The 16,548-nt window shown below is 54.6% G+C and overlaps 1 protein-coding gene across 4 annotated transcripts; it reads left to right on the forward strand.

Annotated features, from left to right (window-relative positions):
* The first annotated feature begins 1,708 nt into the window (after nt 1-1,708).
* On the forward strand, nt 1,709-16,401 carry FBF1 (Fas binding factor 1). Of its 4 annotated transcripts, XM_050714327.1 has the most exons (32): nt 1,743-1,781; nt 1,940-2,120; nt 2,364-2,475; nt 2,797-2,824; nt 3,523-3,564; nt 3,874-3,964; nt 4,298-4,358; nt 4,855-4,905; nt 5,034-5,178; nt 5,755-5,835; nt 6,685-6,804; nt 7,669-7,822; nt 8,089-8,222; nt 8,680-8,782; nt 8,878-9,234; nt 9,865-9,948; nt 10,225-10,319; nt 10,507-10,565; nt 10,840-10,884; nt 10,977-11,111; nt 11,332-11,432; nt 11,879-12,085; nt 12,547-12,654; nt 12,807-12,946; nt 13,114-13,232; nt 13,344-13,466; nt 13,679-13,864; nt 14,629-14,805; nt 15,001-15,138; nt 15,239-15,371; nt 15,720-15,826; nt 16,193-16,399. In XM_050714327.1, the coding sequence occupies exons 3-32, from the start codon at nt 2,473-2,475 to the stop codon at nt 16,274-16,276; spliced, it is 3,411 nt and encodes a 1,136-aa protein (XP_050570284.1). In that variant the 5' UTR covers nt 1,743-1,781; nt 1,940-2,120; nt 2,364-2,472; the 3' UTR covers nt 16,277-16,399. The 4 variants fall into 4 exon arrangements, with proteins under 4 accessions (XP_035414824.1, XP_035414826.1, XP_050570285.1 ...); XM_035558931.2 differs by lacking the exon at nt 1,940-2,120 and having other exon boundaries at nt 1,709-1,781; nt 16,193-16,401; XM_035558933.2 differs by lacking the exon at nt 1,940-2,120 and having other exon boundaries at nt 1,733-1,852.
* The last annotated feature ends 147 nt before the right edge of the window (nt 16,402-16,548 follow it).

The raw sequence follows: 16,548 nt of genomic DNA on the forward strand, positions 1-16,548 counted from the left end.
TGTTCTTTTTGCTCTCGTGCGTCGTCTTCCATGAATCTCATTTAAAGTAACAAAGTAGAATGAAGTACTGAAAAGATGAGTTTTACAAAGAAATAATGTCTTGAACTTGCTGCTCTCAACCAGTTGCGTAAAGAAATGTAAGGCTTCATTTTTCCTGCCATGTTTAGAATTTCTGCAAGAATTCACCTTAAGTCTGTTGGATTTTCTCTTACCTGTAGTCTGACCTTTCTGGCTTTGCAGAGTTCTAAGGCAGCTAGCAGCCCGGCAGCTATTCCTGCCTCTGGTGCTGTGCACACTACAGGGAAAAAAAAATCTGGCAGAGATCAAAACTCTCATGACTTGGTTGTGACTGCTTATAGGCCAGCAAAAGCTGATCACTGCCAATAGTGAAGATTTGTGTTTGGCAGCAGAAACTTCAATTCATAAAAGCACTTCCTTTAAAATTGTTCCTCCTTGTGTTTTGTTTGGTTTGTTTTTGCTTTTTTTTTTTTTGAGTGGATAGTGATATAACAGCAAATGCTGTATTTGCTATTGGCGAATATATTGTATCCTTTTTGAGCTTGCTGCTTTTTGGTGTTATTACCTGAAGATCACAGCCTGGTATGACTTGCTGTCTCTTGGTCAGCAGACAGTATTTCAACTCTGTCAACTGGCCCTGCATCCTGGTTAGGACTTCTCCATCTTTTAACAAAATATAATGGCACCATTTCCAAAAATGCTGCTCACATTTAAGTGATTTCAGCGTCAAATGATAACACTTGTATACTATGTGGTTCCTCTTTAAGAGTGTTGAAACAAGCTGAGTATGGTTTTCAGTCTGATCTGAGTGGTATACTCCTAAAACTGCAGCATTGGGTGAAATCTTCAGAAGGAGCCTGTGTTTGCACACAGACTGGCACTACAATTGGTGAAAATCACTGGTGTATGGGTCTGCAGGATGTAAGATTTCAAGGGCATTTCCCCATGGTTTTTCTGGAAGTAACTTGAGTAGAAACTAACAAGGCTGGAGCAGCCTCAGGAGTAGGGCTGGCTTTGTCCTGGCCCCAGCTTTGGTAAGAGTGAGAAATTAACCTTTTTTAAAAACAAAACAAAAAAACCTAAATTTCTACTGTTACCCATTAGTTGATTTTAGCAGTACCAGCACACCTTGCTGTGCTGACTGCTGGCGTTAGATTGCTTAATCTTGCCTCTCCATGGTCACTACTTGTAGTTCAGCTAGCAAACTGTCCTAGGCTGCAAGGAGCAGCTCTAACAGAAAGAGCACTGCTAAAGGGGGGTAGTCACAGCTTCTCCTTGACGTTTGTGGATCCAGCCTGTATTTTCATCCTACTAAGCTTGAAGGCAGTGGCTGCCACCCTTACGTGAGGTCTGTGCTCTTGAAACAACCTTAAACATCGCTGCTTGAGGCGATTCCCCAGCTACCCACCCCCTTACATTGGCCAGCTTGTAACTGGGGCTTTGAACCGGTTCCTGAGCGCCTCGAAGGGGGGCTCCAGGTAGGAGATTGTCCCTTTTATCAGCCAAGCGTTGGAAGGACTGGAGCTGGGCTGCAGATTTGGACCCTCCCTGCCCCATCCCGCTGCCTCCCGCCGCTCCAAGCGGCGGAGAAAGACCCGGGGGGGGCCTTCAGCCGCCCGCTCCCGGCTTCTGGGAGCTGCTGGAGCTGCTGGGAGCTGTAGTTCGCTGCCTGAGCCCGGCGGAGACTGCGCTTCCCAGCGCCCCGTGAGGGGAAGGGCCGGGCCGGGGCCTGCGGCCTCCCCCGGCCTGAGGCGCCCGGCGCGGTGCGGGCCCGGGGAGCGGGGCGCTGGACGTCGGGCGGGCAGCGGGTGCCGCGGCACCGGGGGGCAAGGAGGTGTCTGGGGGGGGGGGGGGGGGGGTCCTGGTGTGAGACCTGCGGGCTCCCCTCGTCCCGCTCACACCGGGACCGCTCTGTTTTCAGCCCGGGTTAATTGGGGTTGGCTGCCCGTCCCGGTGGAGCCCCCCCAGTGCCCCTCGCCCAGAGGGGAGAGGGCTCCTGTCCTTCTGCCCTCGCCAGCCCCCGAGCCCCAGGGGTGGTCGCCTGGATCGTGGATGGGGCAGGAGTCGCCCCCTGAGCTCAATGGATGGGCAGGCTCGCTCAGGTTATTTTGCAGAGCATCTCCGTGGTGTTGGTGGGACGTTCCCTGTGCAAATTGCTGCAGGAGCTCAAAACTGCCCAGGGGATTTTTTCATTTTTTATTTAACTCATATTAAGACTTGTTTTAAGTGGATTAGAGAGGTCTGAGCGGCACAGAGGCAGTCTGGCAGGCTGTAGAAGGGAAGTCTGTTTAACAGAGGAACAGCTAGCTTTAAAAGCAAATCAATAAATCTTTTTCTTGCTGCAGGTAGGAGGTTGGTGTAGATGTGAGCAGTGGTGTTAGACCCCCTGTGAGGTGCAGCTTGGATGAACGTATAACCAGACCTGTCACAGCAAGGGAAGGCAGAAATTCTGCGATGGTGAGTGTGATACGGCACAACACAGGCCTGGGAAATCCAAATTCGATGCTCTGGCACCTCTGTATGGAGGCAGCAGTGGTCCCAGGGGCTAGAGGCTTCTGCCCAGCTTGCGTGCTCGCTGGGCTCTCTCAGAAGTTGTAAATATCTGCAGTTCCCAGCATTTCGTGTGCCATTTCCCAAATAGCATGGGCAGGAGGAGGGCTTCACTACTGCATATGGGGTTCTCTGGAGCAACTTGCCTATGGCTTTAGTGGTTTTTTTGGGAAAATCCAGGCCGGATCTGCTTTGTTTTGTAATGAGGGAATTTGTCTTTCTCTATAGGCTGCAAAGTCCAAGAAAAGTTTAAGAGGTATGTACGCGTTTGTGTTTTCCTTTCACTGTCCATAGGTGCTTTGATCTGCTAAGAATACATGGAACAGAGCAGATGGGGGACGCTAGGATCAGGCAGCAGTCATGGCTACCGAAATAATTTATGAGCCATGTCTGAAAGCTACTGCTCACTATATTATGCTCTTCCTGAACCAGTGATGGTCACCTGCCTCTCAGATTGAGTGGATTTACTTATTGTGATAATAAATTCCCTTTCTTGGAGACTTCCAAGAAGAACTTACGTTCTTCTAGAGAAGAACAAAAGCATTTATTTTAGTTCTTCCCCCCAGCTGCTCCCCAAGTCCTTGTTTAGAAGCCTCTTGTAGGCCTGAATACTGCGGTGCTTTTTGGTTGCCCAGGGGCTCTTAGATACTGTGGAGCTCACAGATTAAGTGCTGCTTGTGGCCAGCGACTATCTGAATGGAAAGCAGCTGGCGCACTTGATAAAGAAAAAAATAGCATTTTTGGCTAAGTGAAGCTAAATCATCTATGAAATATTGGACCAAGTCATGGTCCCGGCAATTCTCTCTAGGCTGGCAAGGAGGGCCTGATGATGCTTGAAATCAAGCCTTTATTTTGGGGGATTTCAGAAGAGCAAGTCATAATGAAATAGGGAGCTTTTCTACACTTGCTTGGTGAGCCCACCCGCCTCAGCTCCTTTAATTTGTCTCGTTCTAGGTTCCATTGATGATGTGCTGGGTGACCTCCTGGGATATGATGGTAAAGTGCACCTTTTCTGCAGCTGGAAGGGCAGCATCCTCATACTGTTCCTTCCTGGGAGCAGGAGGTGCTGGTGCAAGAGCCATTCCTCTCCAAGGGAGCTCCAGTTGTGAGGGGGGATGAAGCAGGGAGCAGGGCTGAGAGTGTGGCTTCCCAGAGGCCATTGAATAGGGTTGGACATTGGCTTGGGGGGGGGTGGCAGAGTGAAGCATATCCACTTCAAAGCCTCTTTGGCCCATTAGGGAACAGCAAATTCCCCTTTGGAGTGCCTGTGTCTGTCACCCTAATCTTTCCCTGACTTATTTTCAGACGAAGCCCCTGTTAAATCTACTAGACCTTCCCAGCCGGCCGTTGTCAGCAGTGGGAGAGCCCGGGGCACCAGCTTGCAGGCCGGCAAGAAGTGAGTACCTTTCAAACACAGCCTCTCCCGTTTGGAGAGCTCCCTGCGCTCCCCACGTCCTTCTGACCTGCCCTGTCCTTGTCTCCACCTCACTCCCTGCCCTAGTAGCGATTACGTGGGAAGGAGTTATCTGTGATGGCTTTGAGAGCTGGGAACCCAGAGCCTGAAGCTTTCCAGCAAGAGCTGAGTGCCCCCAAGGCCTGTACATCTTCTGTAAATCTCCATTACTTGCTTAAATGTAGCAGTCCCAGCACTATTTCTTTATTCCTAGTGCTGTTTTTAGCCTTTTTCCCCAGCTCCCATGTGCTGCTAACCCCTAGACTTGTGTCACAGGTCCTTTCCAGAGGATGATTTCTTCAGCAAACTCCCTGCAGAGGATGTGGAAGCTGCAGAGGTGAGCCCAAAACTTTGAGAGAACGGGTATCCTGAGGGCTGGAGGTGAGCTGGGCCAAGTTTGCCCCTAGCATTGCCCCGTCCAAGTCAGCAGTGGGATATCAGGGAGGAACCTTGAAGTTTGGCTGAAGAGGTGACCCCTCTGCAGGGTGGGGAAGATGGGACAGGGGTGTGGGTGGATGATGGGAGGAGGGCTTCCAGGTGCCTTGGACGAGGTGGACCCTAACCCAAAGCAACGTTCCTGACACTTCTCCCAGGGACAGCAGGATGTGAGCAAAGGATTCAAGGCACAGGGGACTTCCAATAAGGAATGCAACAGAAGGAATTAAGCATGTGTTCTCATAAAGTGAGGAGAACCAGGGCTCTGAGTGTTGGAGCAATTTACCCTGGTCTCTGGTAGATGCAGATGATGGGGGTCCTGAACACCAGGCTGCTTCTTCTGGGGTGAGGAGTTTCTGAAGCCTGTCTGTCTGATCTCTCCCCTCTCTGGCATGCAGGGATCCAGTGTCTCCGATGCAGACCCACAAGCTGTGCTGCAAACCCTGAAGGTAAGTGCACAAGTACCCATCATCTCAGCCCCAGCACCAGCCACCCTGCCCGCTTCCCTGAGGCACGGTCCTTGTGATGGCCTGGTGATCACTCACCCTCCTCCCATCCTCGTCCTGTTGCTTTCCAGGACATGGATGACATGGAAGCTGATCTCCTGGGAATATCAAAACCCAGTTCTGGGCCTGGGAAGGCAGCCACAAAAGGCCCTGGGAAATGTGACTCCTCTGAAGGAGCAGTAAAAACTTCAGGGAAGGTGCCAGCTCCTGAGAAAGGTAAAAAGGAAGCTCTGCTCTTCTTTTCACAGCCTGATTGCAAACTAGCATGGGGTATTTAGATGCTAGATAGCGAATAAAAAGTGTATTTGTTCCCCAAATTCTTTTCTTCTGGTCCCTTTTGGGGGCTGTCACAGACAGAGCATTACTCTGGCTGTGCGTCGTCCCTTGGGAGATCCCTGTGCCAGCCTCTTGTTGTGCTGTGATAATATCCCTAACATCAGTAGTGACAACAGCCATGCTGCAGCTGCCTGCCAAATGCCATTTAGTAGCTCCCCGGTGCCTTGCAAAGTATTTCTAGTGGGATCTGCTTGATCAGCCTGGAAGGAGAGCCAGAGGGGTTGCATTTAAGATACACTGGTCCCCAAACTGTCCCCCTCCTGAGGCACTTTTCTTCTTTTCTGCAAGGAGGCTCCTCTAGAGATGTTCCCACCCCATAGGGTCACAGGGGCACTGTCTGTCACAACATGTGCTTTTAGGGGGCTGCTGCAAGAAAAGTGACCTTCGCCTGGGATAGGGTAGGGGCACCTGTGTCTGCAGTGCCCTGTCTGAGTGAGCTGTGGTCTCTCTTTCTAGGAGAGTCTGAACCTCTGACGGAAAAGAAGCCGCTCTCATCCCCACCTGCTTCCCGACCGTATAAGAAATTTAACTTTGAAGGTAGGATCTCGCTTCACTTCAGCTCATAGATGCCTGGCGGCAACTGGGAACTCTGTCCTTGCCCTTTGCCCATAGCTGGCCTCTGCTGTAAACTGGAGGCTTGGCTGGTTAATGAGATACAGAGCCCTTCACTCCTATGGTTCTGGTGCAGATCTAATCCCACAGAGGTGACCAGAGGAAAAAAAAATACAGTGCCAGTCTCTGCTGCTGGAGTTCCCATATGTAAGGTGGGAACGGGAGAGCTTTTAGGCCTTCTCCAGGACTGGAACGTGATTCCTGAGGGCATCTCTTTGTAATTGTGTTTTCCTGTGTGCTTTGTTTTTCAATGACTGTCTGTTACACTCAGACACTTTTGTATCAGAGAGGGATCCCATCCAACTTCCAAAAGGGGAGGTTGGAGAAGAGGTTTCCTCGTACAGATGAGATCTGATTGTCCAAGTCAGATCTTGGTTAAACCACAGTTAAAATCACTAAGCCCAGTGGGCTTTAGATGAAGCTGACGAGAGGGCTTTCTTCTCCCTTTTTTCTTTGCCTGAACAGTGTCCAAGTGTTCAAGCACCCACATCTTGGGTTATCTTCTTCTAGGAGAAAGAAAATGCGGAAAAAATGAACAGAAATATAGTCACTGAATGTTTAAAATTCAGGAATACTGTAGGGTATCCTTGCAGAATCTGCAGTTGTGGCTTTGGGCAAAACTGGTTTCCTGTCCCATGTGCTCCTGGTGGGGGTAGTGCATGGCTTAGTGCAGAATTGTTCTTCTAAATAGGGTTGGGTTTGTTGGTTTTTGTTTGTTTGTTTCGTTGTTGCTGATATTATTCTCCTTTCCTGACCTTATGGGGTGATTCCCAGATTTAGACGATCCTTTAGCTGGGCTTTTATCTGATGAGGAGCAGGATGCTCCCAAGAAGCCAGCTCCAAGAGGCTGTGAAAGTGTCCCTGAGAAAAAAACAGAACCGAGCAAAGACAAAGGTAAGTAGGCATGCTCAACACATCCTTTTTGTATTCAAATCAGCAACCTGGACTGGTTTGTGTGAGGTCCAAACTGATGAAATTGAAAGCCACCTAGTCCCATCTGGTGTTAACCAGCACGGTCAGTTATAGAGCAGCTTTGTGGCGGGGTGAATTGTAGTACAGCTCACCGAGGGCTCGATATTTCCAGTGTGCCATTGGTTACAGCACTGACCTTTCCTTTCTGGGAACGGAGGTTCAGATCTTACACATGACCTTGTTCAACCTGTTTCGTGCCTTGCCAAATGAGAACAAGTTTACTGGGGCAGAGCTGAGGTGGCTGTGAGCATTTCCAGCCCGAGCCAAAGCCTGTTCAGGGCACCTCTGGGTTGGATCCAGGCGTACAGTGGCTGTGTTTAGGCACCATCCCTCTTGTTCCTGCAGTAGGGATGTTAATGGATCTGATAGTCCCCTAGAATCCCCCTGCACCCCAATAAATCTGCTTTGCTGCAGAGAGGGACACAAACAGCCCCTGGTAGGTTAAGGCAAGTTCTAGGGCGCACTTGTGAAGTAAGGACTCATTTGTGGGGAGGCAGAATTATCTGATTAGAAACTTGCAAAGCTAAAAATCTGGTGTTAGCCAGAAACCCCATGTTCACAAAACCCAGCGTTGTCCCATCAATAGATGTGTGGCCACAGACCGGGAAGGAGTGCATTGCCACGTCGTCATTCACTGTGGGCTTTGGTCGCAGAGAAGCACTATTTAAAAGTGACTTAGAGAAAAGAGTAGACAGGGCTGCTTTGATTTCCTGTATTTTCTGTGTGTTTGGTTTTTTTTTTTTAAACCCTGATCAAACTTCCTACTGTCCATGATCCCACCCCCAGAGCCACCCCCACCCCAGACACCCCTTCACGCGGCAGCCCCAGTCTGGAGGAGGGAGGAGCTCACATTTGAAGATGATGGTGATGACCTGATGGATGCACTGGGATTTGGTAACAGCCCAAAAGGAGACCAGAAGCGGGGAAAGAAGGCAGAAGAGTAAGGTGACATTCGTGGGCAATGAAAATGCAGTGGGAATAAAGCTGGGGACGGCTTGGATGTGAGATGGTGCCTCCACACTCAGTGGCAGCTGCTGAAAAGCGGGTGGGGGATGCTGGAGAACTTCAAAGCTTCTGTCCTTGGGTCCCAGAAAGGAGCAGGAGCAGCCTCATTTCAGAGAAGAGTCAGAACGCCCTGGCAAGGCTGTGTGTTCTGGGACGGCCCTGCCTCTTGAAGAAACCCATCTGCTGCTCTGTCCTTAACAGGGAGGAGGTGCATCCAGCCCGCTCCAAGCTGGATGAGTTACTGGGAAGAGGCTCCGTCGCTAAAATCCTGGAGCGGCCGGGCACAGGAGAGTGCAAGGAGTTCAAACTGGATAAGAAATACCAAAAGCAGCCAGGTGAGCACAGCCAGGGGTGCTGGGATGGTCCAAAGAGGTGACGGTGTTGGCTCAGAATAGCGAGGTGGATTTCTAACGCCCTTGCAGGACAAATACCCTTTTTGCAGTGGTGAGTAGGGTTGCTAATGAGCTTTCTGTCAGCCCCAAGGGGATGGTGGCTAATGCAAAATGTTTATGTGGCCTGGAGGCAGACTGAGAGCGTTTACACAGTTGCTGCAGTTCAGGTAATGATTGGTAATCTACTGAGTAACTCAGTCACGTTTGGACGTGGGCCGATTCCTAATAAAGATCCTTTTCCCAGCAGCAGTGGGAAGCGTGTTGCTTGTAGGTTTCTGGGGAGGATATTTCTAGCTGTGTGATCCCAGTGGGAATTGCAGGGGAGGAGGAGGAGGAGGGCTGGTGTCTTTGCAGCTGGCTGTTCCTCTGGGCACTGACTCAAGGCTGCTTGTCTGAACAGAGAAGGAAGAGGGCTGGGACGAGGAGGAGTTTGTCTTTGGAGCCTACCAGCCCACGGTGGCCTCTGCGCCCGAGGGCCGGCCGTCAAGGAGGCAGTCTGTGAGGTATTGTGCTCCGTGCGCTTCTGTAGCTCCAACTACCAGCCACGCTGGCAGGGTACCCTTGCAGGCAGGCATGCAACTCCCTCTCCTTATGGCAGGTTTTCATCTGAGAACGTCAGCGAACCAAAACTGGACTCACGCTCCAAACCTCCTCCTGCAGCCAGCCAGAGCCCCGTGCGGGCCAGCAGGGCTGGGGGTGACTGGCTGGGCCTGAAGGATGAGGACTTTCTGGATTCGGAGCCACCATCTCCAGCTAAGGCCAGTCCTGTGGTGAGCTCCTGCCAGCTCCCGGCCATGGAGGAAGAAGCCCCTAAATCCACCCATGTGGAAGAGGAGAACTGGCTGAGTGCTGCTTTGTCTCGCAAGAAAGCCCAGGCACAGGCAAAGGCCCAGGAGAGAAGTGCTGCGCCCTTGGAGACCCCGAGCAAAAAAACAGACCCCCACCCTCCCTCCAGGTAAGGGCACGATCAGCATCTCCTGTTTGTTCCATGCGTAGCTGCTCCAGCAGGACCTCAGAAAGCCTTGGCTTGGATTTAAGGAATTAATTTTAAGTGCTTTCTCGTCTCACGTTGGGGTAATAATGCAGGACCTTCTCCCACTGATCCAGCTCACTGCCTATCCCACCTCTGGGCCCTTCTTCTTCCAGTTGCAGCCAAGATTTCACATGCTGCCCTGGGTCCTTTGGAGCTGTCCTGGATCAGCACATCCCCAGGGCCCACCCTGTGCTCCTCGTTCCTGCCCGGACATCCCCTTTGTTCCTCTCAGTTCCAGGCAAACCACCTCTTCCAGTTTGGGTTTTGCACAGACTTAGACTTGTGCCATTCAAGTGGGACTCCAAGGCAATGTGCAGACAAACAGATGTGTTTCGGGCAGGGATGTGCAGCCCAGGGGAAGTGGTTGGATGCAGTGAGGAGGAACACAGATGATAGAGGTTTTGGGGTGTCTTTGCTCCGCTTGCCACCAAAAGGCTGAATCCTGCCACAGGTGGGTGGGACAGAGGCTTTCACCGGTGAGGCACTGGGGAAAAGGATCTGGGTTTTCATCGTCTCCTCAGTTCTGCTACATATGATGCTTTTCGCTTGCAGCCAGCCAACCACCAACGCAGGAGCACCACCACCACCGCAGGCAGCTGCCCTGCAGGACAAGGCAGCGGGTGCAGACAGCTCTGGGTAAGGCTTCCTTCGTGTTTCAGGCATCCTGGGAGAGGGGTCCTGCAGAAAGCAGCTAAGTGAGAGGGGGGAAAGGGGAGGGCCAGTGGCCAGCAGTGGTCAGTTTGGTCTGAGACCCCGTAACAGGGAGGGAAGGCAGCTCTGAAGGACCTTTGGCTGGTTATTTGCTCGAAGTGGAACAGCCAAGCTTTAAACTTTAAAAAATAACACCCAAGCACCTCTTCCCCGAGCTGTGACACTGCTGTGCATCATTCGCACGTGTCTGTGCCCACGCAGGCACCCGGTCCCCTGGCTCAGCACTGCGACACAAGCTTCAGCTCACCCGTCGGAGCCTGCAAAGGGAGATCCCCCAAGAGACGCCAGCGCCAACGGTGTGTTTCACGTGGTGGGTCAGTTTGGGCAGGAGCATGACCCAGTTTGGGCAGCCCAGCTGTCCCCATGGTCAGCTGCTGGAGCAGAGCAGGACTCTTCTCTGCCCGAGAGACTTGGACCCTCGTCCTTCTGGAAGGGGATGGTTTCCATTGCCATGTCCAAAAGATGAATTTGTTATACTTTCAGGCCCTGCAGCAGCATCCCCAGCAAAGCAGGAGGTGCTGGGCCCTGCCCCACTTGCTCAGGTAGGTCTGCTGGGACCGTATCTAGAGGTGCAGGATCAAGGCAGTGCTCATGAGTCAGCCCTGCGGACTCACCAGCACCCAAACACTCTGCCCCCAGCAAAGAAGAGCCTGGCGTGCTTGTGTTTGGGTAGGCGCTGCTAAGCGTTACCTGGGGAGAGGAGACCCAGGTCAGCAGCAGTGTTGGGCTGGAGAAGGGTAGAAGAGGGATCACTGGGGATGGATTCTTCCCAGAGCCAGGGTTTACCTCCCTGAGAGCATCTGTGTGTCTCTGCAGGTTACCACCCCCGGGGCACCCCTTCAGGCTGCCCCGCAGCTGCAGGTGAGGCCATGTTCTTTCCCTCGGGAACTGATGGCCACGCTGCAAAGCTGCTGATCCTGAAGGGTCTTGGTCTTCTCTCTCCATCTCCACAGGCTGAGTCCCCAGCCCAGGGCTCGCTGCACGAGAGGAGGCTGGGGGCTCCCTCAGCGCAGGTCTATCAGGATGTGACGGGCTATCAGGCGACACTGCTCAGCACCCAGGCCCGTGTGGTGGAGCTGGAGAGTCAGGTGAGCCCCATTGCCTCACCTGGGGGGGCACAAATAAAAAAAAAAAAAAAATGTGGTCCTTGGGGGAGGAAAGGAGCCATATCTGCTCCAAATGGCATCAGGATGGCAGGGGAGAGAGGAGAAACCTCCCAGTCTGGGGATGCCTGCCGCTGCCAGGTGGTGCTTTGGGAACTCCGTACCCAGGGCAGCACCAGGACCTTCTCCCCTGGGTGCCCCCCAGGTCCGGATGCTGGAGCTGGAGCGGACGCAGCACAAGCTGTTGCTGGAGAGTCTCAAGCAGCGGCACCAGGAGGACCTGGATCTCCTTGAGAGAGCACACAGGTACCGGGCTCTTGCCCACAGCTGTCCCCTCTGTTGTAACCTTGCCTGTAGTCCTGTCCTCCCCTGGTGTGGGAGGGCTGGGCTGCTTCCCAAATCTGTCCCTGAGGTGAGCAAGCACAAAGCCGCATCAGTTTTGGCCAGGTGGGTCCCCACAGGTGGGCCAAGGTGAGGGTCTGCTCTCACCAGCCCTGTCCCGTGGGTGATAGGAGGAGGGAGCGGTCCCATTGCCAGCATGTCCCCAACCAGGGCACCTCACTGGGCGGGAGTGGGAGAGTTGAGGGCTCAGACCAGAGTGAGCAAAGTGACCCGTGCCTCAGTTTCCCTGCGCACAGTGACACCAATCTGCTCGCTAAATCCCCATGTGCACTTTGGGTGGAGGGCACCAGGTAATGCCGTGAAAGCAGCATTTCTTCCTCACTGTGACCCCCTTGTGGGTCTCCGGCCAGGAGCCAGATGAAGGTGGTGGAGGAGACTTACGGGCAGCGAGAGGAGAGGCTGCGGCAGGAGAAGGAGCAGCTGGCGGCCCAGCTGCTGTCACAGAGCCAGGACGCAGAGCGGGCCCGGGCAGAGCTGGTGGCACAGCACCAGCAGCGTGTGGCCACGCTGGAGCAGCAGAGCGCACGGGAGCTGGAGCGGCTGCGAGAGCTGCAGAGGTGAGCGTGGTGTGCACACGGTGCTAGTCTAGTCTCCCCCTGTCTGGGGAATGGTTTGGGGACACAGCGAAATGAAAAAGCAGGCTCCAGAAGCACTGGGTTGGGGGCAGCTTGGTGGCCTTTGGAATGGGATTTGCTTCGTAGATGGGCAGAGGGAGATCTGGCAGTAGGTATCATTTCAGAGTGAATGCATTGTATTTTGAAAGGAGATCCAAGCATTTTATCTCCCCCAAATACCTTTTATTCAGGTCCCGAAGTCACTGTTGTCTACATAGTTTATGAGAGAGAACAGTTTTCAGCAAAGTGACCCACGACCCCCAGATGTAGCCCATCCCAGATGTGAATGCTGTCAGTGGGATGCCCCAGCTCAGCCCCATAATGAAGTCTTTGCCACGGTGCCTGTCACAGGGAGCACCAGTTTGCAGCAGCCACTCATGGGCTCCTTCCTCCGTGCCCTGCAGGTCGTCTGTTCAGGAGATGCGCAAAGACCACGAAGAGCAGCTCCAGCGGCTGAAGCGGCTCAAAGACCAGGAGATCGATGCGGTGACCAGCGCCACTTCGCACACCAGGTACCGATGACCGCTGTCATATCCCCACGCTGAGCCCTGGCCGCTCTGTTCCCTGTCCTACAGGAAACCAGCCTTGGGCCAGAAACCAGCCACAAATGCCCTTCTCCACCGCAGTGCGATGAAGCATGTCCCACAAGTGCTCCTCTCCGCAGGTCTCTGAATGGTGTCATTGAGCAGATGGAGAAGTTCTCCAGCGACCTGCATAACCTCTCGCACAAGGTGGAGGCCACGCACCACACCACCTCCCAGGAGCTGGCCATGGGGGCACGGCAGCGGGACGAGCAGCTCAGGGGTACGTCTGCCCTTCTCCTGGGCTGAAATGGCTGCGGGGTCCCTGCACCCAGAAAAAGGAGTGTTGTCCTGACGCAGCCAGAGGGTGGGAGCCCAGGCTGGAAAAACTCTTGCCTGCCTTGGTTGTTGGACACCTCAGCTCACAGCGCTGCTGCTGCCTCTCCCCAGTGCTCCAGGACAGGCTGTCACAGCAGCAGAGGGACATGGAGGAGGAGCGGAGCCGACTCCAGGAGGTGATCGCCAAAATGGAGGCCAGGCTGAGCGAGCAGACTCGGCTGCTGGAGCAGGTGAGTGCATGTCGTGCCCTCTGGGTATGGGGAGAATGATTACTCTCCCGTTGGAGATCCTTGGTCTGGAGCCTGCGAATGGCATCTGTCTCTCCTCTGTGCCTGGACCAGGAGCGATGGAGGGCGACAGCAGAGCAATCCAAGGTGGAATCGCTGCAGCACTCACTGGAGGAGCAGCGGCGAGTGATGACCCAGCAGCTCTCCATGGAGCGAGCAGAGCTGGAGAGGGCGAAGGTGAGACGGGGCAGACATCTCCGGGTGCTTTTCACATCTCACGAGTCTGCTTGGGGCTGCACCGTGGTGTGTGGTGGATGAAAGAGACGGGTGCTTGGCTGATGTTACATGTAGATGTTACGTGGGGTTTAGTGGCAGGGATGGGTTAAAGGAGAAAATCCTGTGGCTGGGGGACTTAGTGCCGTCTCTCTCCCCCTTTCGATGCTCTCCAGAGCGCTTTGCTGGAGGAGCAGAAGTTGGTGATGCAGAAGTGCTCAGAGGAGCGCCGGAAGCTGGCAGTGGAGTGGGCCGAATTCCACACCCAGCAGCAGCTGAGCAAGGAGCGGATGGAGCGTGATATAGACCGAGCCCTGCAGATGGACTCCCAGAGAGAGGGCACCATCATGAGCCTGGCCAAGGTACGGCCCCAGAGCCCCTTCCTGCAGCACCCAGCGCTGCCTGGCAGGCAGCTGGGCTCCCCCACAGGGTCACGGGGAGAGGTTCACAGCTGGGTTCAGGTGTTTAGGGTGGAGGCATCCCACTGGGTCTGGTGGTGAGAATCGGGCTCTTCCAGGGGCAGCCCTTGCCAGCTGGTTGTAGGTGTTGACACAGATTGACATCAGTCAGTCCCGTCTGCCTCTCCCCTTTGCCTGGGAGGAGTTGGGGCAGCCAGGCCAGGCTCAGCCTCCTCTGCTGTAAGATCCATGTCAGGTGAGAGGAAGCAGCCGTGATGGGTTAAGCCAAGCCTCACCACGCCATGGGGATGTGTCCAGAGCCAGTTCTGCTTCCTCCTGGGGCTGTTCAGAGGGGATATCGCACGGTGTGTCAGAGCTGCGTTTCTCAGGGCTACCACCGTGGTAATAAATAACTATTTAGCTGGATATTTCCACTGCTGACAAACTGACACACCTTGAGCATGTTTTAGGGTGTGCGACGTGCTGAGGGGAGGGGCTCCTTCCCTTCTAGAGAAGCTGTGTGTGTGCGTGTACACAGTCCCAGCCCTGCCAGTCCTTGGTCCCAAAGGAGAGGTGGATGAGGGCACTGCTTGGTGTTGCTCTGCAACCCAGGCCTGGTGCCCACAAGTTGCTCAGCAGGAGCAGACCTCTCCTATCACTTGGAAAGACAGGAGACAGTGTCCAGGACAGGTCTGGTAACACATCGGTTGCCCCCATACCCATCCCAGGAGCAGGCAGAGCTGAAGATACGGGGCCGTGAGCTGAAGGCCAAGGAGGAGCAGCTGGCGAGGGACAGAGAGCTGCTGGACGAGGCCTGGCACGAGCTGGGGCTGGAGAAGGAGAAGGTGAAAGGGGCCGCGCTGCGCATCCGGCAGCGGGAGGAGGAGTTCAAAAGCATAAACAAGGTCAGTGGAGCACGCGAGCTGCGTTTCACAGCTGCACATGGGCTGGCAGCAAAGCTGGGGCATCACACCCCTCCTGAGGTCGTGCATCCTAGTCCTGTCCTGGGAGGGGAATGAGGGAATGCACAAAGCAAGGAGCCCTGTGCCAGGGCAGCGAGGGACCCTGTCCCCATCCTCCCCGTCCTCTGTTCCTTGCAGCTCTCATCCCAGAAGTACGAGGAAGGGGAGCAAGCCCTGCGGGAGGCGTGCAGGCTGGAGTCCGAGCACCAGACCCGACTGCAGGTCATGCAGCAGCATCTGGAGCAGCTGAAGCAGCAGGAACAGCGTCTGCACCGGGTAACCCCCCCTCACCTTCCCTTCTTGGACTGGGGCTACCATACCAAGGGCCTGAACCTTTGCCGCCAACCTCTCTCCTTCTTTCCTGGGGCTGGGGCAGGAGCGGCTGAGCATGGCTCACCAGAGGAGGCAGCTCGAGCAGCTGCGCGAGGAGCTGCCCACCAACCCCACGCTGCTGCTGCCCACAGACCAGGACCTCGGTGCCCCCACCAAGGGCCTCTCCGGCATGCTGAGTAAGGCTGATGGGAGGGGCAGCTGCGCTTTTATTTCACATCTTGGGAGTCTTGGGGTACTCTTGGGGGCTGTTTCAGCTCCCCTGTACACAAACATCAGATCTGAGTTGGTGCTGGCCCCATATCCTCTTAAGGAGCTCAGTTGAGCTCTGTGAGCCAGGGCAATGCCAAGAGGGAGCAGAAGGGGTCGGGAAGGAAAGAGGCAGGTGGGCTAAAACCCATTTGTGCTCAGAGATTGAGGATGACTCCATTATGGAGACTTTAAGGCAGCAAAGAAGGGATGCTTCGTTTCCTCCATCTGCCTTCCTCTAACAGCGGCAGGGCTGCACCCTCGGGCTCTCGTTGCAGGCTTTCCACCTCCTGCTAGGGCATTCCCCGAGCACAGGAGTGCAGGCACGGCCGGCCCCGCAGAGCTCTACGCCAAACTGCTGCTGCTGAAGCACAGGGCCCAGCAGGTGAGGGGGCTGGAAGGGGCTTCAAGCCAGCAGGCAGGGAGCAGGGCTGCGTGAAGCCACAGGACGGGTGTCTGCTAAAATCGTCGCTGGGCTGGGCTGGGAGGGCTTGTAGAAGCCGTGGGCACCCAGAGGAGCGATCCCAGAAGCAGACAAGTGGATCCTTGCTTCTTGTCTCGGGTTCCTCCATAGCACCCCTGGCTCGGTGGCGTTGCCATTCTTCGCCCTACCCCTGCCTGCTCTACTGCACTCTGGTTTTGTGATGTCCTCCTCCCCTCCTGCCAGCCCCCTGCTGCCCTGCCAGCTCCGGAGCCAGGCAGGGACGGCTCCTTGAGGTCCGCTCGCTGAGCCTTGCCCCTCTCTTCTCAGGACCGCGATTTCCTGGAGGACGAGCGGTTCTTCCTGGAGACCCTGACAAAAGCATCCTACAACACGTCGCCTCTGTCAGCCTGAGGAGCTGGCTGTGTCCCCTGAGCAGACCGCTGGGCCGGGCAAACGGGGGATGAGGGAACAAACAATAAATAACGCCGCTTTGAAGACATAATGCTGACTTTTAATTAAAAAACGTTTCCGAGCAGAGCCTGAAGTCCTTTCCCACAGCAGGTCAGGCCTCCGTCCCTCAGGGTTTTTTCTTTTTTGGCCTCGTGGCTAACGTGAGGGGAAGGAGGGGGATGATCCCTGGGGTTTGGGGCTGGCACCCGGGGGGACCCCAACGCTGAGGGGAT

This window comes from Cygnus atratus, chromosome 18 (genome assembly GCF_013377495.2).
Source record: "Cygnus atratus isolate AKBS03 ecotype Queensland, Australia chromosome 18, CAtr_DNAZoo_HiC_assembly, whole genome shotgun sequence".
NCBI lineage: Eukaryota > Metazoa > Chordata > Aves > Anseriformes > Anatidae > Cygnus > Cygnus atratus.